This window comes from Orbicella faveolata, unplaced genomic scaffold (assembly GCF_042242905.1).
Source record: "Orbicella faveolata isolate gen_17 unplaced genomic scaffold, um_ofav_v1 contig_24, whole genome shotgun sequence".
NCBI lineage: Eukaryota > Metazoa > Cnidaria > Anthozoa > Scleractinia > Merulinidae > Orbicella > Orbicella faveolata.
Window position 1 is genome coordinate 4,638,108 of NW_028301552.1, and position 23,873 is coordinate 4,661,980.

Sequence of the window (23,873 nt, forward strand, 5' to 3'; positions counted from 1 at the left end):
AAGTGCAATTCTTTCGACTAAAGAGCGGGCAATTTCATAACAACTGACCATCGTGCCATCCATTTTTCCCTTGTGTGCTTTGCTTATCTATTTGAGGCTCATAAGTTTCCTGTCTTAGAGCCTCTTGGGCGTCGAGTGCTGGTCATGGAATAAAAGTGGACTGGACTAATGGACAGCTGGATTGACAATGATGAATGAACTGAAAGTTATTTTTGTTCGCTGTAGCAGAAAATTAATACATTTTGTCCCATGAAAATTAGCGTTTTGCCAGATGGGTTCCCCGCGTCAATTCCTCGCTTCCTTAAAATTCTGCAGGGAAAAGGGTTTTGATTTACTTCCACTCGTAGAAGCATCTCTTGCGTACATTTATATACTGCTGTCAGTTTTCATCGTCATGAGAGAACGAAATCCTTGAGGACATACCTTCAAAAAAATTCAATTTACGAGATGAGCTGAAAGTAGATTTTCAGTTTGTACGAATTCTTGATGAAGGAATTTGGGTTTTTCCGAAATTCCAGTGTAATTCCGTTCTACTTTGGTCAAAACCGAAAGCACGCCTCTTTTTTTTTCCATTATTGCCAGCTTCCTGTTTACAATGCTCTTAAACTCATTTCATCCCTCTGGCACCAAAGAATATAAGGAGGAGCTGAATAAACATTTAAAGATAATTTCTTTGATTGTTTGTGGCATAAAATAGAATTAGAAGTCTTTTCCGGGAGCATATGTCTACCCAAAAGAATTTTAATGCCACTATTATTAACTCTTGTGTGTGAACATCTTTTGAAAACCGCAACTGAGAAGAGAGATATTAAAGTGATGAATAACAATATGTAAATTTGCTGTTGTGTAAAATTAAAGAAAGATATGTCATTGTTTTGTTGTTTAATCAGTAACGAATTGAAATTTTCATTAATGTCTATTTTTATTAGCTTAGCGGAAAACATCGAAATTCCTTCACTGTAAAATGTGCTGGATCTGCTGAATGCGCTTTTGGCTGGCTTTTAATGGGATGAAAACGATTGCGAAAGGAAAATGGATCTTCGAAATGTTTCAGAGATTTGTGTATAAACTTCTTTTCAAGATAATATTCAAATGTCATATCTACTGAACTCTGTCGACGCAAAAAGACAGAGAAGAGAGGTTTGGTTCATCATAAGATCTTCGTAATTGTTCCCAGCATCTCATTTCTCTGGCAACTTAACAATGTGCAAGGCTAAATTTAAACTTTTTTTGTGGTTTGTTTTCATTGTAAGCTTGGGCAGAGCAATTTTTAAATGCAATGTTTAATTTTAGTGTATGGCGTCTAAAATTAGGTTCCTTTTTGACCACCGCATTCCTCTAAAGATAACAAACTGGCAATTGCTATTCAGTTTAACGTTATTATTTTTCCTTTCACACGGGCAAGACTTCGTTCAGCGGAAACTTTTCTCGCCATTTTCAGTTTGTACACTTGCATTCACTTTGGCCCCGTCCACACTATGCCGGAGAAATTTGAAAACACAATAATCGCTGGTCATTTTGGATTTAAGTTTGAGAGAACTTCGTGCAGGAAAATCGCATGATTATCGTGGCGTCATTGTGATCGAAAAGCTTCGCCGCGGTTTTCAAAATGTTTTCCGTCCAAACTAAAACATAACGCATAGCCAGCGTTTTCAAGTTCTTCCGATTTGAAGAACGTTTTCGAAAAGCTCCGTTTTCGGTCCGGATTAGTGTGGACGGTAGGCCTAACCGTAGAAATAAAGCTGTCAGTGATTTCAAATTTCTTCAGCTTATAGTGAGGACGCAGATCATGCAACGACGCAAGCAGAGAATCTGGTTAAGAAAGGGCGGAACTTGTGGACTAGAGACCGTTTTGCTCGTAGAGTGTTTGCCCTCTGTTACCGGGCGCATCTCAGTTTTCCTTGATTCCTTCATCAGTGCAGTGTTAGCTAACCTTAGGAGACTTGATGCGAAGGAAGAACTACAATCAGCTTGAAAAACAAACGCTATTCTTTAGTGTTCAAAAATGCGCCATATTCTCGCATTCCGATCCCGAGTCAGGCCGAATTCATCACAATTATCTCTAGTTATTTGACATTCGGGACGAAAGGTCTACAGGAACTAACCACAGGGTAAAGGAAATAGTTGATGAGTTTCGGTATTTATTTGGCGACAGATTATGGACCAATTTGTTGGTCGTCAGATGTCAGTAAATAGTATGACTGAAAACAAAAAGGGCCATCGGCGTTATTATATTAATCCCATTACAACATGCTCCGCTTTAGATCTTCACGCCCATTATATTGCTTTTGTTACTTTTACCGTTGGCCGAAACCAGCTTTTCAACACTGCCATCCCGGTTGCCTGGGCAACCTGATTGTCTAACCTCGAGTTTCAACGTTTTTCAAAAAAATAAATAAATAAATAAATAGGTATCTTCTGCTCTGTTTGTCATACTGCATTATTGAATAAAGAATTCGAATGAAATTTCGTAAAGGAATGTTGTCATCCCGCCAGAAAGGAAAACTCATTGTAACTATGTCTTCTTTGACGTCAATTTCAACGGACAACAACTGCAGAAGTTGTTCTAATCCTTATTTCAACACCAAGAGACCGGATGGTCGATCAATATCAGCTTCAGGTCTTCACTCAAAACTAGGAATGTGTTTGACGCAGGAACAATGAAATAAAAACAATTTCGGATTGACGCAATGTAGTCACTCGATCATTGGACGATGATCTGTCATCGCGAAATAGGTACATTCTGTTTTGTTCTGTTGGTATGACGCAGTGAAAAATCAGTTGAGTAATACTTACATCATCGACGTTGAATTCTGTAAATTGTTTATCTAGCAAAGAAAAGTATTCTCTTTCCAGCCAATAAAGACAACAGGCTGAAAGTCCAGCTCATAGAATTTTCTTGATCATTCGGATCTTTTTTAGGAGATACACCCTGCTCTCACAGGCAGCCCGCTCAGTATTTCTGCAGAACTGATATCATTCGCCTCATATTGGTCACCCAATGTAATTTTAAATCAGAACTGAAATTTGCGAGATTCTTTCTGTTGTAAGTATCTTACGAAGTCTACAAAGTGAAAGTTAAAAGCGAGTTGGCATTACACGTCAGTTTCATCATCAGTGACCTCTCTTTGAAACCTTGTGAATACAGGAAAAGAAAATGTGCTTCAGTCTGTTGTTTAAGAAAGCAGTAGTTGTTGATTCTGTCCGTCAGAGGTCGACTGCTAATAAACTTTGAACTAATATGGGCCAAAAATAATAACTCATTTGGTTTCTCATTTCAGTGCACGTGAAGGGAATTCAGTTGTAGTGGCAATAATGGCATTTTATAGGGTGATTAAAATCAACGTGGCCTTGTGTAGGGACATGCTTGATGATCGAGAACTGTTGTTATTTCAGCCCGAAAAGGGGACAGGAATTTTGTTGCCATTACATGATGAATTTCAAAATTCACGCTATATCTCCGAGTTTCGTGAAAACACAATCACAATATACACATATCATGCCCTGATCGTCTTTCAACCCAGGCTAAAATCTCATTCCAGTTCAGTAGAAAAACTCGTTTGACTAGGCTGAAAATTTCAGCCCGATTTCTTAAACTGTAATTTTAATTTCAGCGCGGAGTGAATCTTTGTCGGCTGTAATCACCAACTTCACTTCAAGAGGTTTTGTTGTGAAAGTCGGGATGAAATCGCAGAACGGCGGAAATCAGCTCAGATGTCGCTTACATTACATGCATTACCAATAACACAGACGTTGTAAATATTGTGAAAGAATTAGTTTCAAGGTCCAGAAAATTTTGATTTTGATTACTGCATACATCACTAATATTCGTATAGCTACGAATTGTCGAGACATTTCGCCGAGGCAGTTATAGGCTTGACATAGTCAACGCCGAATTTTCGTGATTAAGCCTAAACTGATGGTGCATGACAAAGTAGGCTGTTTACTAGATACTCGTATGAGTCAATTTATTTTTTCTGGCACATTCATTTGGCAACTTTTACCCGGCCGTGAACGGCCTCGAAAGTAATTAAACTTAATCTTGGTTCAGATGGTTCACCCACACAAAATTACTCGCTGTCAAAAGATTCGCGAAGAACCGAAAAACCTGCATCTATATTAAACTATGATATCATTTTCGGCAAATAGGATGTATCTGGAAAGAAAGGTCTGATATATTTTAATCTAAAGCTAGTCTTAACAAGAAGTGTCATCAATTCTTAAATCAGTATCGCCCCTGCACGAAACTCTTGACCTAACATTAAAGTGATGTCCTTGTTGTAATTGCGTATCGTTCGTGTAATAATCATTTTATATAACTGGGAATTGGAACTCCTTCACAATAACATGCCGTACCCTTTAAAGGTTTTCGGCTACTTTTTTGCGACAGCAGTAACCGTGATATCTTTGTATTAGCCAGCTTACTAAATTAATTAGCTCATCCAAGAAACGCCTTTATAATCGTGTAGAAGTGTTCAGTTGAACATAATCACAGGGTGCATTCTTGGGAAGTGGACAGAGAACGTATCGAGTTCTTCTCGATTCACTCCTCAGCCTTGGGTTAATCATTTTGCGAAATGTGCCACAGAAACTAACAAAAGGAAATTTTAAGGCGGTTAAGGTGTCTACCAAGAAAGGCCGATGTACGCTTCAGACTGATTCTTCTAACAACGTTCAGTGTTTCTTGAGTCAGTGGCTTCCACCTCATGAGGCTTATTTTCGTGTAGCCGTTGCTACACGACCCACGCATATTGGTATTTCGTCCTGGTTATCAGTGAAACTCAGCAAGCATAAGTTTGTACCAATATTGCCTACGTGGAATTGAGCCACCTGGTCGCAGTAGCCAATATATAAATCTGTTGACAAAATCTGTCAGATATGATAAACCCGTCTAAAGTACCTAGTACTTGAACTCCGAAGCACGAGAGGCTTACGTGTGCAAAGTCTTGAGGCGAATATTACCACACAAAAAAATTTTCAATACATAGAAAAAATGCTAGATGGCTTGAAATTAATGAGCCAGTTTCTCTGTTAATTTGAAAAACCAGGAATTCCGCATTAAGAACGTAACTGCCAAAACTTGAAAACGGTTGATCGGCCCATCAATCACTTTGGGAATGGGATTAGAAGCTCATGCTTTGTCACGGCATATCAGTAACAGATAGAATAGAATGGCAAATTTAAATCGCATTACTTCGTGGTAAACAAACAGGATTAAAACGCAACTGGATTAATGCAATTAAGACTATCTGTGAATACAAGATAGTCCGAAGGCTCCCTCACGCTATCATGAACTGAACTGGGTGTGCCACTGTTGGAAACCAGGAGATCAAATATAATTGTTCAACTCTTTGGCAAGTTAATGAAAATCTGAAAATAACAAATTAACTAAGCCACCATAGCAGCTTAGCGACTGTACCACTCCTATACCAGTTGAAAACAATGTTCAAATGTTCGTGCGATTTTCATTGTAATGGTGACCAAACATGGCTAGACAAGTTTACATGATGAGGTGTCTTGCTTTTATAAGTATCGCTTTTACATTTCGTGGAGGTTTTATACCCGAACACACCCTCGAAAATACGTAAAGATTTCTCGTAAGCAAGTTTGAAAATCTATTAAAACCGACAGCCCTACAATTTCATCTGAAGAATTCCATTCATTCTACGGAAGTTTACGCTGTATTTTCAAACTCACTTTGCCAAAACCTCTCATTTGAGAGACAAGTAGACTGTTTCCGAAATATTGTTCGCTGGGAAATGGAACTCTTTGAAAAATTAAATGGCGCAGGCCTCAAGCGTGACCGCACAGTATCACTTTCCTTTCGTGTCACTGGCCTCAGTGAAACGTGTTGAGACCTAATACTTTGAATTTACAAGAATGTTGTTCACGCCAAAAGGACATGTACATCCAGAGAACGTGACCAAGTGATTTCTAGATATCGAGTGATGCGATAATCAAGTAATTTTGTAAACCTGCGTCCCGCGTAAGGGAAAAACCAAGGTACTAAACACATCTCGACGTAAATTTGATCGGTTTTAATGAGCCAGTTATGGTTCGGTGTGGTGTTAATAGGGTAGTTGTCTTTGCCCAAAAAGATCAAGTAGAAAGGTTAATTTGTTATTTGCCTCTTACGTGGTTTCTTTGTCGCGACCAGTCACCTGACAGATTTAATACGCTGTGGCTACTCTTGAGACACGTACGTTCTAATAATCTTTTCCCGCCAACCTAATATCATAGGGTATCTGGAGCACATTTTTTCCTTTCCATGTTGTTTTTTTTTTTATGCTCAGTTCGAAATGGAATTAAAGAGGTTGGCTCTCAAAGTAGAGGTATATCTTGCGAAATCTGTCTAACGTGCAGAACTGATCTAGCTGAAAACTTGAAGCCGACAAAAACAACAAATCCGCTCCTTTTGTTGTTGTGTTTTGCTGTAGATATTTGCATTTTTGTGGCCCAGCCATTGCAAGTTGGCATATGACTGGAAAAAAAGGGATAAAATATATCGTATGTTATAAGATCGATGTCATGTCACGTATTGAACTGTAAGCAGCTATTCTTTCAGGCCGCGTGGAATTCTTTTGACGGCTGATTGACCATAAGACAAAAGTTTGTTCATATGTAGTTATGATTCGCACAATCAACGTCGAAATATCGAGAAGCCGCTGGGTGAAATTACAATTAAAGTGGTATCTTTTGCTGCTTTGCATTTGTAGTGAAAAGCAAATCAGGAAATGATGCAGCGATCTATTAAACAAACCAAATAGTTCCTAAAATCCCTTAAGAGGACAACCGGATTGAGCAGCTGGCGGGGTTAGAGAAGTCGTGACTCACTAATTGTTGCGTAACCAGTTTGCAACCGCACGAGGGCAGTCTTAGCGCAACTAAGCGCGTCTTTCGCCCCAACTGTTCTGCAAAACCGACGCTTACTACTTCCCTTTGAAGCAGTCTTAGACACAAGACTGTACAAATTGATTATCATGGAATAGAAAGCCAAGCCCGTAACACCTTTGACAATAAAGACAACTGCATTTCCCACATTTCAAATATGTCACGCTCACCCACACATTTGAATAAGACAAACAAGGATTGCTTTGAGTATTTTACCGTATTATTAAACGATTTTACTAGATAAACACCGGCTGCCCTTTAACAGTTTGTTTTGACTGGATGGGCTGTTTTGATGATAGAAAACTGGCGACATTTGCCACTGAGTGACGGCTAATTTCCATAACCAAGACTTTGACGCACTATTTATATAATCGGAGTGTTTTTGTACCCTAGCAACTAATCTCCATATGTTGGCCGTGCACACAAGTGTTTGTTGCTTACTCGGAGGTCCAGAAATTATCGCATTTTCTGGAGAGCTGTGATTCTTACCAAAAAAGTACTTTTCAAAATGAATGTAAAATAAAGGAACACATTTGCGGTGAATTTTCATGGCTTAATTTGCAAGTTGTGAATTGTGTTGCAGAGGAAATGGGTCGGAACAACGTGTTTACGGAATTCCTGAGACAAGCCCTGTGCCGTCATTGCTGACGTCAGAAGATCTAATCAACACCAGGTTTTAAGGTATAAAAGGAGTGCGATCAACGCGACTTCAACAGTTCTTCCAAGATCCACAGTTAGAACAACTAACTGAACAGAAAGGAGAAAGTTAACTGACTGGAACTTCTTAACCTATTTGAAAGCCTCAAGCATGGAAGTAAGAATTATTATGCTGTTACTAACAGTCGCCGCTGTAAACTTTGCAAATGGAAAACCGATTTTTCAAGTGCCCGTTGACCCTGACGTGGAACCAGCAAGGGAATCTGAGCTTATGGTGAGTAAAGGCATAAGTGATAAGTCTTTCAATGCAATAACTTATGAGGTTGTAGTAATTATTCACGCACTTGAGGTGATCACGCACTGAGTCAGGCACGGCAGATCACGACATGGTTCTTTGAACAGTAGGGTGTTCCGACTGTAAACAGATGGTCAATGCGCACTTTCGTTGCATGTGTCAAAAACAGCTTCTCTTGAGTCCAAAAAAAAAAAAAAAAAAAACGTATGCAGCGGGACGTTGACCCCAAAAAGTGCGCGGTCATTGAACTCAGTGTTCGCGGCAGTGATCATCATTTATCACATATTGCGTCTTCATCGTTGTACGTTTCTTACATATCAAGTTCACAGGATATGGATACGAGCTTTTGGTTAAGAAATCTTATTAATCCAAAATGTTAACAAATACGGGAAGTTGAGGATTACAACGATTACGTTTCTGTTTACGCGTGACGGACTTAAGGTGTTTAAGTCATTCCGGAACATACGAGGGTGATTCGTTAATTTACGTGCAATGATTTACATGACACCACTACGAGGCGATGGGTGTGTTTCACTTGATTGTCAGAAGAACTTCAAGTTCAATTTCTTTCGGATGTCACTGATCTTCATGTTCTCCTCGATTTTAAGCATAATAATAATCAAAGATTATATTCCCTCCCAATTTAATCGATTATTGCTGGTATAACTTTGACAAAGCTAGGAGAGAGGAGCTCAAGGGTATTTAATTTTTGCCAACAGGATTATCTCATCAAGTACGGCTATCTCGGCAACCCCAATCACAGAATCGGAAAAGTCACCACAATGGAGGAATTCAAAGCCGCTGTTAGAAGAATGCAACGCTACGCGGGTTTAAATGAGACGGGAGACTTTTCTGATCCCAGAACGTTAGCGCTAGTGAAAGCGAACAGATGTGGAGTGTCTGACTTAGGACCATCTGATAATGCACGACGTAAGCGAAGATACGCCTTGCAAGGAACATACTGGAGGAAAAATGTAAGTCACCTGGTTTGTGTGTGCTTCGTTCCATTTAATTTAGTTCTCAGTTAAAGTTACAAAGTTGCTTGGCCTTTGTTGGTCTTTTAACTTTCGTATCTGCTCTCTTCCTCACTAAGATCTGAGGGGAATTCCGTTAATTCTACTCAGGGAACTTTCAGTCATATACGAACCAATTAACAATGATTTCTACTTTCAATTTTCGCAGGAACTCACTTACAGAGTCGAAAACTACACATCCGATATCCCAGCGGAAGAAGTGGACAATACAATCGCAAAAGCCATTGATATGTGGTCGAGTGCCAGCGGTCTCACTATCAAGCGGGAGGACAACCCACACATGCACGCGGACATCAGAATTCACTTCGTGAGAGGTTTCCATGGCGACACCAGACCAGCGGATGGTCCTGGTGCCGAACTAGCACATGCTTTCTTCCCTGGGGCCGATGATGAAGACCTGGCTGGCGACGTACATATTGACGATGACGACACCTTTGCTGTTAAAGGCGGGAGTGGTATTGATCTGCTGTGGCTGGTCGTGCATGAACTGGGACACAGTCTTGGTCTTGACCACACATATCACCCTGATTCGGTTATGTTTGCTTATTACACGGGATATAAACCCGACTTGAAGCTGGATAGTGACGATATACAAGGAGTGCAACGCTTATACGGTAAGATTAGCATTCCTATTAGTATCCTTACACCCGACTGAATAGACACGCTTGGCTAAACGGAGTCCTAAGTCTTGCCTCTATCATGATCACAAAAATATCAGCTTCTGTAGAAAGGATCTTGTCATTAATTTTGCATGTGTACCGAATTTCCATTCGTTGCAACCACTTTACTTTTTAATTATAATAAGCTGCATTTCTTTCTCAGTTCATCCATCAATGACTAAATAAACAATTTTCGTCTTTAATTACACAGGTCTCCCAGGTGTCGAACCAGAGACTCCATCGCCCAACCCCACCCCCAAGACTTGCAGTGACGTCAAACCGGACGCAGTGGTCACAACCGCCGACCAGAAAACATACGCCTTTAGTGGCAAGCATTTCTGGGAAATCAAGGACACGGGCGGCGCCTCAGGTCCATATGAGATCAAAGATTACTGGCCTGACTTAGAAGAGAACATGGATGCTGCATACACAATCAGGTCCTTTGGACAGACGTTATTCCATAAAGGAAATAGGTAAGATACTATCCAGTTTTAAAGGACTTGTAATTAAATCGCAAACGAAATCGCATCCTCAAAAGTTCAAGATCATTGCACGTCGACGTTTCTAATCGAACTTTTCTTTTTGTTGCTCAGGTTCTGGGTGTACCACAACAAAGAAAAACAGTATGGTCCCGCTGACATCTCGCAACTCGGACTGCCCGAGGAGCTCGCCAATATTGACGCGGCGCTGGAATGGAAACGAAATGGCAAAACTTACTTCTTTAAAGGTTCCTATTATTGGCGGTACGACAGAACGCGGGGCAAGATCGATGATGGATATCCCAGGTCTATATCAGTTTGGAAGGGAATTCCCAATGATATCGATGCAGTGTTTCAATGGAAAAATGGCAGGTCTTACTTCTTCAAGGGAAGCCAATACTACGCTTTCGATGATGACAAAGTGAAGGTCCTTGAAGACAGTGTGAATCCATACCCAAGAGATGTAGCATCCTACTGGATGGGCTGTTCCAACCCAGATGTTGAGATAAAGCCGGTGGGATCAGCTTATGGCTTACTACCAAACCTGCTCGTCTTCATTGCATGTTTCTTTATCACGTGGCTGTTTTAAACGCCTGTAGCTAAAAGGACAGATTAGCCTGAAGCACTTATATATATTGCCACAGACGGAATTAAGTTTTAAATTGCAGCTTATAAAGCACGAACAAGAACGCTTTATGGACACAAACATGAAGTGTATAAATTAAAGTACTGTGTACACAGTCGAGTCAGTTCCCAGTGGAACAATTATATTGTACAGTTATATATAAAATATTTATTTATTGATGTGAATATTAATAATTTATTACATTGCAAATATTATTAATATCGAGGCGAATGCTCGAAAGGGCTGTCACAGCTCAAAGAAAATAAATATTTATTATCTTTCAAAAATACAATTTCATGTGGTGTTTTGTCTGAATGTGGGATTGGTGATTAGCATGGTGAGAAGTTTTAAGCCGAACTGCAGTTTGTGCATTTGTAACGGGGAGCAAAAAGGTGCAAGACCCACAGATATATTTCAGTGGAGTCCTGTGACCTTGATATTGTTACTTTGGATCTTGGATCCTAATTTTTGCCTTATTAAACCGTGACTCAGACAAAAAAGTAAATTCTCGTTTTCAGATGCCGAATTAACTCCTGCTGGATCCTTATAGTTATGTCTCTCGGAACCCCTAAAGCCATTAATTTCTCTTCATGATAGAGCTCTCATCAAGACTTAGCAAACTTCAGCTCAGTGAAAACCTGAATTCTAGCTAGGGATCTTAACCCTCGATCTCAAACGACTTGATGAGAAAAGCGCCCTGGAACGAGGTTGATCTATAGACATGCACTTTCTGAGCGGAACCAAAGTCTTTTTCCTGCTAATTGACGGCATGGGTTTGTAGCTGGTAAAGTAAAGTAAGTCTGAATACCAGCCAAGTGGCCCATAAGGCCGGAGCTTACCAGCCGGGTTTGCCTAGCATGAAGCGACAATAGGAGTATTTCTACTCCCACCTGGATGGGATGATAGTCCATCGCAGGTTTAACCCCGGCATTAAATTTGCCGGTACCGATTTATATACCTTGGTGGATAGAGGCACTCTAAGAGCGAAGTGTCTTGCCCAGGAACACAAAACAATGTCGCTGGCCAGGGCTCCAACCCGAACCGCTTGATCCGGAGACGAGTGCACTAACCATGAGTCCATCGCGTCTCATGGTTAGTAGATCTCAATTCCCTCTACGAGACACACCAGCAGTGAATCATGGTATCCTAGTTGTATTCAATAAATTAAAAACAAATACCAAGTCCAAGATGACTTTTGTTAACATAGTTACTATGTTTGCTTACACTTTACAATATTTTACAATCCCCCGGTTCGCAGTTTAACTTTTTGCGCGTCCGAAGTCGCCCGATCTCCGCACAGAAACAAGATGTCGCGAGTTAATACCTGAAGTGTTTTAGCGAGATTCCACGATTACAATTTGGGAGCTGGGGAAGGATTTTGTGAAGATTTGTCGTGTCAAAAAACATGTGTGGGAAATGGAGGGGAGCTCGAGTGCGCGCTGGATGACGCGTTTGATACCAGTATAGCGGAACGATCATGTTGCGAAAAAAAATTTAAGGAAAAATTTTGCCGAAAAGACGCTAAAATTCTCCAACTGTCGTAAAAGCATTCGAAAACAAATTCGGCCAAGTTGTAAAAAATCAGTTTCGACATTGTGTTGTGTTTGATTGGTTTCGTGGAAGCAACGAAATTTAGAGATTCGAGTGAATTTTCAGATTGCGTTCAAAATTTTTGGGTAAAGAGTTGCCTCCCTTGTCAATATTCTATGGTAACCCAAGAGATTATTATCAAATTCCCTTGGTAAACCTCATGTAAACCAAAAAAAAAAACATTTCACAGCGCGAAAAGGCCTAGGTACGAGTTTAGCGCTGCAGTGTTTCACAGGAATTTTAGGCAGCGGTTTTCCCTGTAACGTCGCGTAATAGATGACAGGAGACAAAGGTAAACTATTCGTTCTTTTCATTCCTTTATTTACTCCCTTCCTACTCAACAAGATTGTGTCCTCTGGCTGTGGTGTAGTTAATCCTGAAGCATTACATTTTTTGACTACGTACTCACTACCAGTGTTAAAATTAATTTATCGGGTGCGGAGCGCTATTACTACCCTCTGAAAGAACTATTTATTCAATTAAAGCCTGGAATTATTTTCATGCATCACGGTTTTTTAATAAATAAATAAATAAATAAATAAATACGTTGCGTTCAGGGCACACAGAATATCGCGGGAATTCCAGGACCCGCGACTAATTAAATTTAAGACTGAAACGAGTAAAGTTTGAAAGGCCAGGTTACAAAGCTATACTATCCGACCGAGTACCGAGTCGGTCGTAAACTATGGCGACGTGGCAAGAAGACTGAAGGAAGTCGAATGAAAAATTTGTCCGATTCTGACCTTTTTCAGGGTACATGTAAGCGTTTCATTGAAGGAGAACAATCATGGGATTGTGTAAATGTCCTAAGAAGAAGGTCACTACACAGTTTTGCTTCGAACATCGTGTGAATGTTTGTGAACACTGCCTGGTTTCAAACCACCCAAAAGTAAGTGATGTGAAACTATTACTTCGTTATGTTTTACTCTTTAATCTCTTTGGAATGAAATGTTCATGAAACTGGTTTATAAACCAATGATTTTAATTTTAATGATAAACTGTCCAAGCTATTTGCGTTTTGAAAGATTACATGTACATGTACTTGTTTGTGAGGCGGTTAGAATCGTTTTTAAATATTGGTGTTTTTAAATGGTATTGGCTGTAGACCTGTAATCCTGCACAACGTTAAGGCCTAGAAATTTTCAATCCAAACCGGGAGATCAGTGTTCAAGAATGGAGGCGTAGATTCCCTTTAAGTAAACATTACAAACATGTAAACACTGCAGCAAATCGAAGAATTTTAAAAAACCACAGGGAATGTTAAACAAAACCTGCTCATCTGGTCTGCTCTCCGAACGACAACAACATCTTTATTCATCTTTATTTATCTTCATTTATTTATATATATTTTTTTATATTTAGTACGTTACAGTTAGGTGACAATAGACCAATTTCGATATATTAAAATTCAGCCTAACACAATAGCCCTCAGCACGAGGCTCTGGGAAATAAACCCCACAAACTCTGTAGTTAGAGCCTTGCACTGAGGTCTATTGTTTTAGGCTGAATTTTAATCTATCTGGAGGTTCAATGTACCATTAGGTTTTCGAGTTAGCCTCCTGCCTAGTTATGTTAATTTGAAAGACAGGGAAGATATATACAGTTTACAGTTTAGTTGAAGGAAGACAAAAAAGTAAAACCAAAAAGAAACCTAATTCAGGTATTGAAATTGACATGTTGTGCAGGAGAAAGTAAAAGTTTAAATTTTGAAAAATAATTCTTTCTACATATACTTTTCTTCATGTATTAGTTGAGTACATTATGAGATCTAAGAGTTCATGCAAGAGCTGTTCATGACAATGTTTTGCTAAATGCAGGCACAAGCAACACATTGTGCAGGTAACTACATTTTGTAAATCCTTGGTTACATGCTGTAAGTATACTGATGTAAGTATAATAATATTAATAACTTTCATTCTTTTCTTTAGTGTATAGTTAAATCTTATCTACACTGGCTTCAAGACAGTGACTACAATCCAGTTTGTACTTTATGTAATGGAAGTTTAGCTGAAGGAGATGTTGTCAGGCTAATTTGCTTCGGTAAGGTACCAGTTTTCTGTGCATTAATTTGCTAAAATTTCTTGTAACATTGATATGTGCGTCTTTGTGGAGTAATTTGTGGTCGAATAATTAACAATTAGTGGACAAGGTTGAGCAAATTATTGTGATTTGTTAGTGGTGAGGAGATCAATTATCTGTCGAAGTCAAATGCTGTGGCAAATAATTGATCTGTGAAATACTGACAAATCATGACATTTCTGTTTTCATTCGATAGCCAAGTTAGTTTTCATGAGTATTTAAATCACTCTCTGTCGGCTCAGGGAATCGATCTGTTATTTTCCATACAAGAGCATGGTTACAATTACGCATGAGGAGAATAGTATTTGCAGCGAAACACATTTAAGGTGATTCCTCACATTTGCATTACAATAACTTGGAAAATGTTCTCGTAATAAGCATTAAATAATGCTAAAATGGGACATTTTAATGCCTCACTGCTCCTTAACGTGCATGGGCACCTCCCTTTTTATTTTATAATTAGAGTTCTCATATGATAACTATTCAGTGGACAAAGTTTGAACAAAAATCTATTGGCAGTTTTATTTCAGGGGAATTACCTTAAATGGTGCTACAGGTGAACTGACCATTATTTGTGGGCAGTTATTTGCAGGTCACATCGTGGGCTCTCGCCCAATGAAAAGGAAGGAAAAATTGATCAAATGATACTGTAGTTTATTAAATGGCTTGCTGAGTCAGGAGGCACTCCCCATAAATGGGATTTTAGTCAATGGCAGGTTATTTCTACCCAAGATCATGTCAGTTGGACTAACAATAACTCAAGTCCCACTGTTTTTGCAAAAATCCTGTACAAAGAATATATTATCTTTTTTCCTTTTTTTTTTTTTCAGATGTATTTCATTGGGGTTGTCTAAACAGTTATGCAGCAAGTCTTCCAACTAACACAGCTCCTGCAGGTTACACTTGTCCCAACTGCAAGGTGTGTGATTAAATCTTATTTGTCTTTAGACGTAATGGGATCAGTTTATTTAGGTTGTCACTGAGCAGGAAGGCAATATTAGTTCCCAAAGACAGGCAATAATTTTGAATACAACTTTATACTGAAAAAAATCCCTGTGGTACATGTTGATGTGCTTGAAGCAAGAAACAAAGTCGTGCTCACAACTGGTCGATTTGCTCTGTGACCATCCTGAGAGCTTCCTCTCGTAAAGGAGTTGCGATGTAGTGTGACATACATGTACAAAGTTAAAATAGAAATAATATATTGAGTAGTACAGGTCTTTCTTATCTTTTTCTCAACTCTAATTTCATCAACTTCCTTTGGTGAACTTCACGTTCCCTAAAAGGGAAAATTGAGACTGGATGGATGTACATGTAACTGGTTTCACAAGAGCCATCTTATTTTGTCTTGGGCTACTTAGAATGTAAGAAAACTGGTGAAGTTAGTGATTTGGAAATGGGGTTAACTTCAATTTGTTGGTATTTTTAGTCACCAGTGTTTCCTCCAGAGAAGCAAGTTTCTCCTGTTGCAGACCAATTGAGACAGATGCTAGCCAGTGCACCATGGGCCCGTGTGGGTCTTGGGCTCCCAGTGGTGAGTATGTTACAGCTGCTACTTAACAATTTATTCATACTTTAGAATCCACCATCGAGTTATGATGCACAAAGGGAGCATAAAAGAAGGGAGGGAATCGTAGGAATTGTTTGAGGTTCAGCCAAGAGCAACTCTACATGTAGCTTCTGTAGTGCTCTCCAAGCTTTCAAAGGACATCATAACTTGATGATGCACTGATAAAAGTCTGAGTCAATAATTGTTTTATAACATTGCCAATAGACATGGCAAAAGGAAGTTTTGAATTGATCTTTGCTCTTGCCAGAGGCCTGGAAATAATTGGATTATGATGTGTGTGTATGTATACTGCTGGGTGGTAGCTAAGAAAATGCTATGTGTCTGAGATTTTCATTTAGCTATCTTAAAGAAGGGGAGTATTTGCAGCTTATTGACCCACAGTAGTAATGTGATTGTCGACCAAAATCCAGCTTCAGCCGGCACTTAGAGACAACCCTGATACTGAGATTGATAGCATGACTTTGTCTGCTATGTTGTAAAAATGCTTTAAAGAGTAGTTTTTTTGCTTATTTAAGTTTAATGTATTCTTTTGCTGTATGATTTTCTCTGTATTATACAAAACAAAATGGTTGTTGTTGTTTAAAGAAGGTCTTGCAAAAAGTGTTTTGGATCACCGCTGACTAGGAATTGTGATTAAATTCAGTTTTCATTTGTCAGGTGCCAGCCTCAAGCTCGTCCAGCTCAGCAGTATCTGAAAGCAGTGTGTCTAGACATGAAGCTGATGTTGGTAAGCAAGTGAATATAAAATTACTGCATTTTGTAAGCTGTTGAAACTGAAGTATTGGTATCATACAACTCCGCATGAAAATGTTTTACACAAGTTGCAAGTGTATGTACGCAAGTTGCCTTGTGTATACAGGTATGCAAGTATTGATTTTAAACCTTGGGTTACAAAATATGTAAAAGTTACCTAACAATTTAAGTCTACCAATGAGGCAGGGCTTATCGCAGGCTCTGAAGCGTACATGTATATTTGTACTGTATATTTATTGCCTAAAACACAACACAAAGCAAACCAAGGCTTGAACACCCAGGCTCCTTAATCTAGAGGCAAACACGCTAACCATTGACCACTACACCTGTCAGAAACTAGCAGGTGAAAAATGGTCAGCTGCATTTTTCCTTGAGAAATTTTCAATTATTGTTACACGTATGTTTTCTCATCAGTCTCTCAAGTGGCAGACAGTCACAGGAAAACAGCTACAAACGGACACAGTGACTCATACTCAGTCACCCAGGCTTCTAGTCAACCCCCTCCTTATACGTCCACCCCACTAAGTACCAAAACAGAGCTCAGATCAGCCAGAGACCACGTAGTGGACGTGCGACAACAGAATACGGTGGTACCACCCCCGCAGCAGGCTCATGCTCGCTCAGACAAACCAAGTAAGTTTGAGACCTTCAAGATATCAGTGACATTTAACAATGTGATTCAGGCCGGGGTTGTTTGAAAGGTGGATAACTCTATCCACTGGATAAATCATTATCCAACTGATAGTGTGGTTTGTTTTGTTAACACTTGTCCACTGGAAAGGAATTTATCCGGTGGATAGTGTTATCCAGCCTTTGAACAACTAGGGCCAGAATAATAGTTGGTCCAGGTTTTTATTAGGGGTTAAAGCCCCAAGCCGACTTTCAAAGTCAATACAAAATGAAAGCAAATGGTTTTGGTGGTCTGTTGAGCATAGATTGTTAGCACTTTGTATTTGTTTTGTTGCTGTTTTTTTTCTAAATGGGAATTTTTTTGTTTTTACATGTGTCATTCATTTGTTTGTTTGTTTATCATCCAGGCACAGTTTCAAGGAAGATATTCAACACTCGGGAGGCTGTGGACAGTATTCCTTATGACCATGATGAGAATAAATACCAAAGAAGAGGTGCTATAGACTGGTTCACAAGATGGTTCTGGTGAGCAACACACATTTACTCCTTACTGGTATTCTTATTTGGGCCTGTTGAACTGGCTTGGAGACTTTTAGGGCATGCCTTATTGATCAGCGTCAAAAAATGTTGATAATCGGTATGGCTGACTTTGTTAATTGGATCTTTTATCACAAGATTAGATCTTGGTGTACTGTTAAAAGAACTAGAATTCAGATCAACAGCACAGGCTGAGGTTACAGTGGCATGCTTTGGGACACTCCTAACTAACCCTACCCAGCTCTACCAAGTGCTTTATATTCGCAGCAGTTAAGGGCCGGGAACCAGGCAAACTGACTGGTTGTGGTTCAATTGACAATCTTCACAATAGATATGTGGAGGCGCACTGGCCTCTTGGTTAGTACGCTCGCCTCAGGAGCGAGCGGTCCGGGCTCGAGCCTTGACTGGGGGCATTGTGTTGTGTTCTTGGGCAAGGCACTTTACTCTCACAGTGCCTCTCTCCACCCAGGTGTATAAATGGGTACCAGCGAATTTAATGACGAGGGGTAACTCTGCTATGGACTAGCATCCCATCCAGGGTGGAGTAGAAATACTCCTAGTCGCTTCATGATTCAAAAACCGGGAAAGCACCGACCTGATGGCCACTTGGCTGGTATGCAGACTTTACCTACCTTGCCACACCCTACCCTACCCTCTCCTACGCTGCCCTACTCTGCGCTGTCCTGCCCAACCCTAGTAGTTGTTTTCTTTGGATAGAGACTGTAATTAAACACCATCATGGATTGTTGTTATTTTTGCTTCAGGTCTCGAAGACCAAAAAAGCCTGGACCCGAGGATCCCAACGCCTCCTTAAAACGGACAACCGTCATGTTGATTCTGCTCGTCCTCGCCTTTACCACCATAGTCGTTCTATTTACGCGTGTTGGACGAGGAATGGCCGATAAAGACCCTTTTCTGGATCCCATGGCGAATCCCAATATAAGAGTCAGAGGTGGAAAAATGGACAACGCGTGAATCTACAGCATCGCTAACGCTTGGATCGATATCAAAGGACTTCAAGAATGAACAAAAACCAGCACACCCAGAAATGGAAGAGTTTTATTTCGCTTTCCGTCTCTTCACAATAGAATACTCAGACTACTTTTGATTTTGTATATTTGCGCAAGAGGAAATTGCGATCCGTAAATATTGTAACTTCGTATCTCGTACGGTCCTTGTTGAAGAGAGTTCCGCAGGGATTTAGAACTTATTTTAAAAACCTCCTGCTCACTCACCCCCCCCCCCCCTCACTCACCCCCCCCCCTCCTCCCATTCCCCTCCCTTTTAGGAAAATGAGAATCTTTTAAAGAACTAGAAATGAAAAGATGAACTATCCCTCGGATATAGTGTAAGATTTACATGTAAAACAAAAGCAATACATAACATTAAAGGCCGGAAGAAATGTCACGTGGTGTAACTCTAAAGAAATGTCTTCGTCTACGAGTGAAACAGCAAGTAGTCAGACGATCGGCGTGCAGTACCAATTTGAAAAAATTAAGGAATCTGAGCCAAGCTTGGAAACGTATCGCAGCCCAGCGTTTTCAATATTTTTACTTTTGCTATTTAGTCTGGAAACAGGTGCTGCTTTTAGGAAATCGCCGTTGTTGCCGAAACCGTGTGATCCGGCTGATGTTGTTTGCAGACAGGATTTTTCCATAGGGTGGAACTTATACATATCCGTTCCCATCCCCAATGTGATCCCCAATTGTGATCTGTTTCCATCTGTACCATCATCAATCATCGTCAAAATTATGGGCTTTTTTACCAGGTTGTATTGTTTCTATGGTAACCTATTATGCCATAACGATGACCACAACTTGTTCACCAATGATTGGGCTTTTGTGTGATGATAATATTGTAAACATCACTTGATTAAGAGTGGTAGAATTGATGCGTCAAAATTTACCTGCTGGAAACTATTGGAGGCCACCTTAATATTGTGAATTTTAAAACTTGTTTTCATAGATGTACTTTTTAAGGTAGGAACGTAACTGCGATGAACTTTATACAATTGGACCCCGCTAATTCGAACTCGGTTATTTCGAATTCCCCGTTATTCCGAACTCAATACCATTTCCCTTCAGTAAGTTCCTATCGGCTATTTGGAATACCCGCTATATATTTCGAACTATTTTTCGCCTCCCCTGTTCGAAACAGCGGGGTTCAACTGTACATTGAAAGGCTCCAAGCTCTACTAAAAACATTGATTGGTTCTCAATATTAACGGAAAGCCTTACGTTTTTAACATTGAGAGGTGGCGGAAAATGTTCTTAAGTTTTTTCAACTGGAAAGATGGATAGTCTCAGGAGGGCTCCTGATAGTCTTTCAAAGGCCTCTTTTGGGCAGTTGTATAGCACCCCCCTCCACACCCCCAAGATTAAAAACAAGTACAAGAGTTGCCTTTTTTATCATTTGTAGTCAAAGCTATACTCGATTAAATTAGGGAATTCCTGTCTCCGACATCCCAAGGTTTTGGCATCGAAGTTGTTAAACTGGAGTTTCCAAACTCACTTTCCAAACTTCAGTTGGTTAGCAACTTACTTCCACCCAACTCGTTGACGACGAGGTCTTCGACGAAGTTTCTAAAAACAGTAGCTGTTACCCCAACTGTGGCCAATTCGCTGGTACCCATTTATATTCTTGGGTGGTGGAGAGAGGCTCTAAAGTGCAGTTGCCCACGAACACAATGATCCCGGCCAGGACTCGATCCAAGACCCCTTGATTCGGAGTCCTGCGCACTGACCATCAAGCCAATGCACCCTCTGCTCCCTCAGGATTGCATAGCAAATTTTCGCTTTCAAATATTAAGCAATTTCTGCGTTCACACTAGTGACTACTGGCGATCATGGTGCACCAGTGTGAACGGCCGTCTCTAGGTTGTCATCATTGATGACGCCGTTGTTACCGACCTTACGTGGTCAAAGCTGCGTCACGGTTTGCACATTTTGAAAAGTTTAGCCTAAATTTATCAAGGTGTTGTTTGCAACCCGTGTCAATCTTTTCCATCCTTAGCCATCCTTGTTCCTTTATGGTTATTATTATCTCTTTGGTGTCTTTTTATCTTAGTAAACTACTATTTTCAGTTTTCCTTTTGTACGTGGCCAAAATAACTCGAAATAAGTTGACTGAGCTCCTTTAGGGAATCAGGCGCACCAGCTTTCGCACCTCTAGCTTCACGTCAGCTTTTGTTTGGTGAGATCTGCATGACAGTGAACTCGCCAAGTGATACTGAACGAGATTAGTTTAAACTATCAGTCAACACGCACTTGATTCTGTGGACCAATTCCAGTTTTTTTTTTTTCTTTAATGATTGTATAAATCTTTAATTTCTAACTATTTCTACTCATAAAACTCAAATACAAGACAACATTCATGTGAACAAGCAGTAGCAAAGAATGAATTCGCGTCCTCAATAAACCATAAATTTTATCAGGGCTTTTACTTTCTCAGACACATTGCGTCGTAATTTCGCTTGAGCATGATCACGTGATGATAAATCATTCATAATAAACGCACTCATTGACATTTGCTATGTTGCGTTTGAGTCGTCCACTTGAATCACGGTGAACCAGACATATTGTCGTGTTAATCTCCTTCAAATTCCTTCAACCAGGGGGTTCTTGTGTTGATTGACATTTTTTACCGCTTAAAATAATTGCTAACTACTTGTTTTAACCTGTAGGGAAAGAAGCATAGGTTATTAATTACATACACTCGCAATTTGCTGGGTTTTAAACAAGAAGCTCAAAGAGCTTAGCACTGAACCTGGCAAAATTATAACCACAGAAGTTGTTAAAAGTTCAAGGGAATATTTTTCTCATTAAATAATAGCACTTGGAAGCTAAGTGCCAATTCATTGTCCCTCCGTCTACACTTAGGTTTTAGATTTTCAATTTTTTTTTTTAATACTGTCCCGCGCGAAACCTCTAAAACGAAAGATAAACGCATATAATGTGTCCGTATTTGATATGCACAGAGTTTTCAAGTCCGCGATACACGTGATCATCGCGACGTTAGAGTTTTCAAAATACATGATTATCATTGTCCACGTTTTAATGGGAAACGACGAATGCGACAGTACCCACTTTGAAACACTCTTTGAACAGTACAGGTAAGTGTACTGGCTCAAGAAATTTCAGCAAAAAAACAAAAAAAATCTAAAAGGCGGGTGATGAGGTACCGCCTGTAGCGAGAAGTCCCTGTGCACGGTTCGAGAGGGAGTTAACAGAGCAGCAAAATGAGCACGCCAATTAAGTTAACAGAAAAGTTCTCGTTGTGCAGATTTTGCCGAGAATGGAAGGTGTACTAAACAATGGCTTCGATCCGTTTTCCCCTTCTTCTGAAAGCAGTTGAGCAGCGCTTGCTTCAGTGTATTCAATAGGTGTGACAGATGCCAAAACCACAAAAAACCAACAACAAAAAATAGGTGACTTTTCATACCTAACGATGATTATTCATTGGTGTCCACATCACGTTGTTGTTGGCATTTCTTCTGGTCGGAATTCGATGAAGGCTAATTCGAGAATTATTCGTGAAATAAATAAACCCATGTTAAAAGCTGAAAAGAAACGGAGAAAGAAAACGTTTCGCACAAAGAACTGAATGAAGCGATATCAAGTGTTGTTTCCATAGTGATGCCATCTTTGAATGACAAGTCGCACTTACCTGCTGAAACTTTTCCTAATCCAGTCCCAATTTCCTTTTCTGCCAGACTGTTGTATATAAATCCAAGGATAGCCAGTACGAAGGATGCACAGTGGAGTAACTAGAAAGACAACAGAGAAAATTTGCGATTTAAATCAATTATTTTATTGCGACCGATGTGATCTTTCTTTCCATCTAAATCATAACCAAGAGATTGTGATCCTATTCTCTTGTCATAACATAATTCAGTGCAGTTGACATTGGAGTTTGAGAAGGGCCGAACAAAAGAACGCAAACGAAAAGAAACTAAATTGGATCTATCTGTTGCAAAGTCCCAGCTGTTGGGAATAGTTACGGCTTCTCTTATTCATCAGGTTTTGTACTGGAAGCAATCGATTTTCTTTCCCTGGTCGAAAAGTTTCTCGAAAACATTTCTCGAAATCGATTTCGAGAGCGGAGCGTGTCACATCACTGGTGAATAGGAACTTAAGCTAGCACAGTAACTGACATATTTTCCGTCCTCAAATGAAATAGCAACAGCCATCAAATATCGCTATTTGTGCGCATTCTATCGGATACATATAGCATATATTGTACTAACCAGGACGGTAAACGTGAATTCGTGAGTCGAATTCTCAGGCATCTCCACGTTAATAATTGAAACAAAGTCGTTAACTAATGCACCGAAAAGAAATGTGCCCAAAAGTAGTGATAACAAAGGGTAAAGTTCTTTTCTGTGGAGTTGAATCCCTCGGAAGTTAAACTGCAAAACATATGCGTAAACAAGAATATTATCAGTAATCGGCCTATTCATGTAATTTATCTCTGAATTAAGAATCACATCCACCGCTCACCATTAGGGCAGAGCTCTGCCTTCACCATTGAAAACTTTTAACGCAGCAAAATTCGGTATCTTGGCATTCCCCGGAAATTTATCAAAACATCAGCTAGTATATTATGCCAGGAGCTGCTCAGCACGCGTGTTTGTGACACGTGACGTCAAATTAAAGAGTCATCAATCTGGCTCCAGAGAATGTCGTCATTCCGCGAGAGCAAATTAAACATTCGAACCTGTAACACCAACAGCAAATATATACAAAGATCTTCTGTGTTTCGATTGTATAATATTCTATGGAGTTTTGGTAAAAACAACTAACTGGCTTTGGCAATCCCGCAATATGTGGTCTCCTTGGAAGAACAGATAGACTTTGAAGAGCGCGTGCGCGGCTTTGGGAAGAACCAGCATCTCAAAAAAGATTCCCCATTGGGTAATGAAAAACATTTTAGAGCTCTCGATTTCTAACGCCCTCTCTAGACTCGCGCTTCACTTCTACTCTCCGTGGTCGTGTACAGTGCGAGTATTGCGTTTCTTACGCTGAGACCGCGGAAACGACCGGAGACTGGGGACCACTAGGGTCTGCCGTTGACCA

The 23,873-nt window shown here is 40.0% G+C and overlaps 3 protein-coding genes across 4 annotated transcripts; 2 read left to right on the forward strand and 1 right to left on the reverse strand.

Moving 5' to 3' along the window:
* Positions 1-7,572: 7,572 nt before the first annotated feature.
* LOC110056369 (collagenase 3-like) lies at positions 7,573-10,932 on the forward strand. The gene is made up of 5 exons (XM_020762837.2): positions 7,573-7,822; positions 8,563-8,817; positions 9,026-9,491; positions 9,748-10,009; positions 10,130-10,932. The coding sequence occupies exons 1-5, from the start codon at positions 7,700-7,702 to the stop codon at positions 10,602-10,604; spliced, it is 1,581 nt and encodes a 526-aa protein (XP_020618496.2). The 5' UTR covers positions 7,573-7,699; the 3' UTR covers positions 10,605-10,932.
* Positions 10,933-12,875: 1,943 nt separating this feature from the next.
* LOC110056379 (zinc finger protein-like 1 homolog) lies at positions 12,876-19,206 on the forward strand. Its single transcript, XM_020762847.2, has 8 exons — positions 12,876-13,119; positions 14,159-14,270; positions 15,140-15,228; positions 15,739-15,843; positions 16,537-16,606; positions 17,047-17,265; positions 17,670-17,787; positions 18,564-19,206. Exons 1-8 carry the CDS (start codon positions 13,018-13,020, stop codon positions 18,772-18,774), a joined length of 1,026 nt encoding a protein of 341 aa, XP_020618506.2. The 5' UTR covers positions 12,876-13,017; the 3' UTR covers positions 18,775-19,206.
* Positions 19,207-20,997: 1,791 nt separating this feature from the next.
* Positions 20,998-23,614, reverse strand: LOC110056380 (uncharacterized). 2 transcript variants are annotated; one of them, XM_089292488.1, is made up of 5 exons: positions 23,298-23,614; positions 23,045-23,206; positions 22,465-22,564; positions 22,240-22,357; positions 20,999-21,475 (listed from the first exon to the last, which is right to left on the reverse strand). In XM_089292488.1, exons 1-4 carry the CDS (start codon positions 23,298-23,300, stop codon positions 22,269-22,271), a joined length of 354 nt encoding a protein of 117 aa, XP_089148614.1. In that variant the 5' UTR covers positions 23,301-23,614; the 3' UTR covers positions 20,999-21,475; positions 22,240-22,268. The 2 variants fall into 2 exon arrangements, with proteins under 2 accessions (XP_089148612.1, XP_089148614.1); XM_089292486.1 differs by lacking the exon at positions 23,298-23,614 and having other exon boundaries at positions 20,998-21,475; positions 23,045-23,257.
* Between the last annotated feature and the right edge of the window lie 259 nt (positions 23,615-23,873).

What these genes read in the sequence shown, in the direction of transcription:
- LOC110056369 (XM_020762837.2), top strand. Translation starts at nt 7,700, where the DNA reads ATGGAAGTAAGAATTATTATGCTGTTACTAACAGTCGCCGCTGTAAAC. An exon ending in GAACATACTGGAGGAAAAAT is followed by an intron (nt 8,818 to 9,025) that starts GTAAGTCACCTG and finishes CAATTTTCGCAG; the next exon opens with GAACTCACTTACAGAGTCGA. An exon ending in TTATTCCATAAAGGAAATAG is followed by an intron (nt 10,010 to 10,129) that starts GTAAGATACTAT and finishes TTTGTTGCTCAG; the next exon opens with GTTCTGGGTGTACCACAACA.
- LOC110056380 (XM_089292486.1), bottom strand. Translation starts at nt 23,257, where the DNA reads ATGAATAGGCCGATTACTGATAATATTCTTGTTTACGCATATGTTTTG. An exon ending in AATTCACGTTTACCGTCCTG is followed by an intron (nt 22,565 to 23,044) that starts GTTAGTACAATA and finishes TTGTCTTTCTAG; the next exon opens with TTACTCCACTGTGCATCCTT. An exon ending in ATTAGGAAAAGTTTCAGCAG is followed by an intron (nt 22,358 to 22,464) that starts GTAAGTGCGACT and finishes GTTTCTTTTCAG; the next exon opens with CTTTTAACATGGGTTTATTT.
- LOC110056379 (XM_020762847.2), top strand. Translation starts at nt 13,018, where the DNA reads ATGGGATTGTGTAAATGTCCTAAGAAGAAGGTCACTACACAGTTTTGC. An exon ending in ACACTTGTCCCAACTGCAAG is followed by an intron (nt 15,229 to 15,738) that starts GTGTGTGATTAA and finishes TGGTATTTTTAG; the next exon opens with TCACCAGTGTTTCCTCCAGA. An exon ending in TGGTTCACAAGATGGTTCTG is followed by an intron (nt 17,788 to 18,563) that starts GTGAGCAACACA and finishes TTTTTGCTTCAG; the next exon opens with GTCTCGAAGACCAAAAAAGC.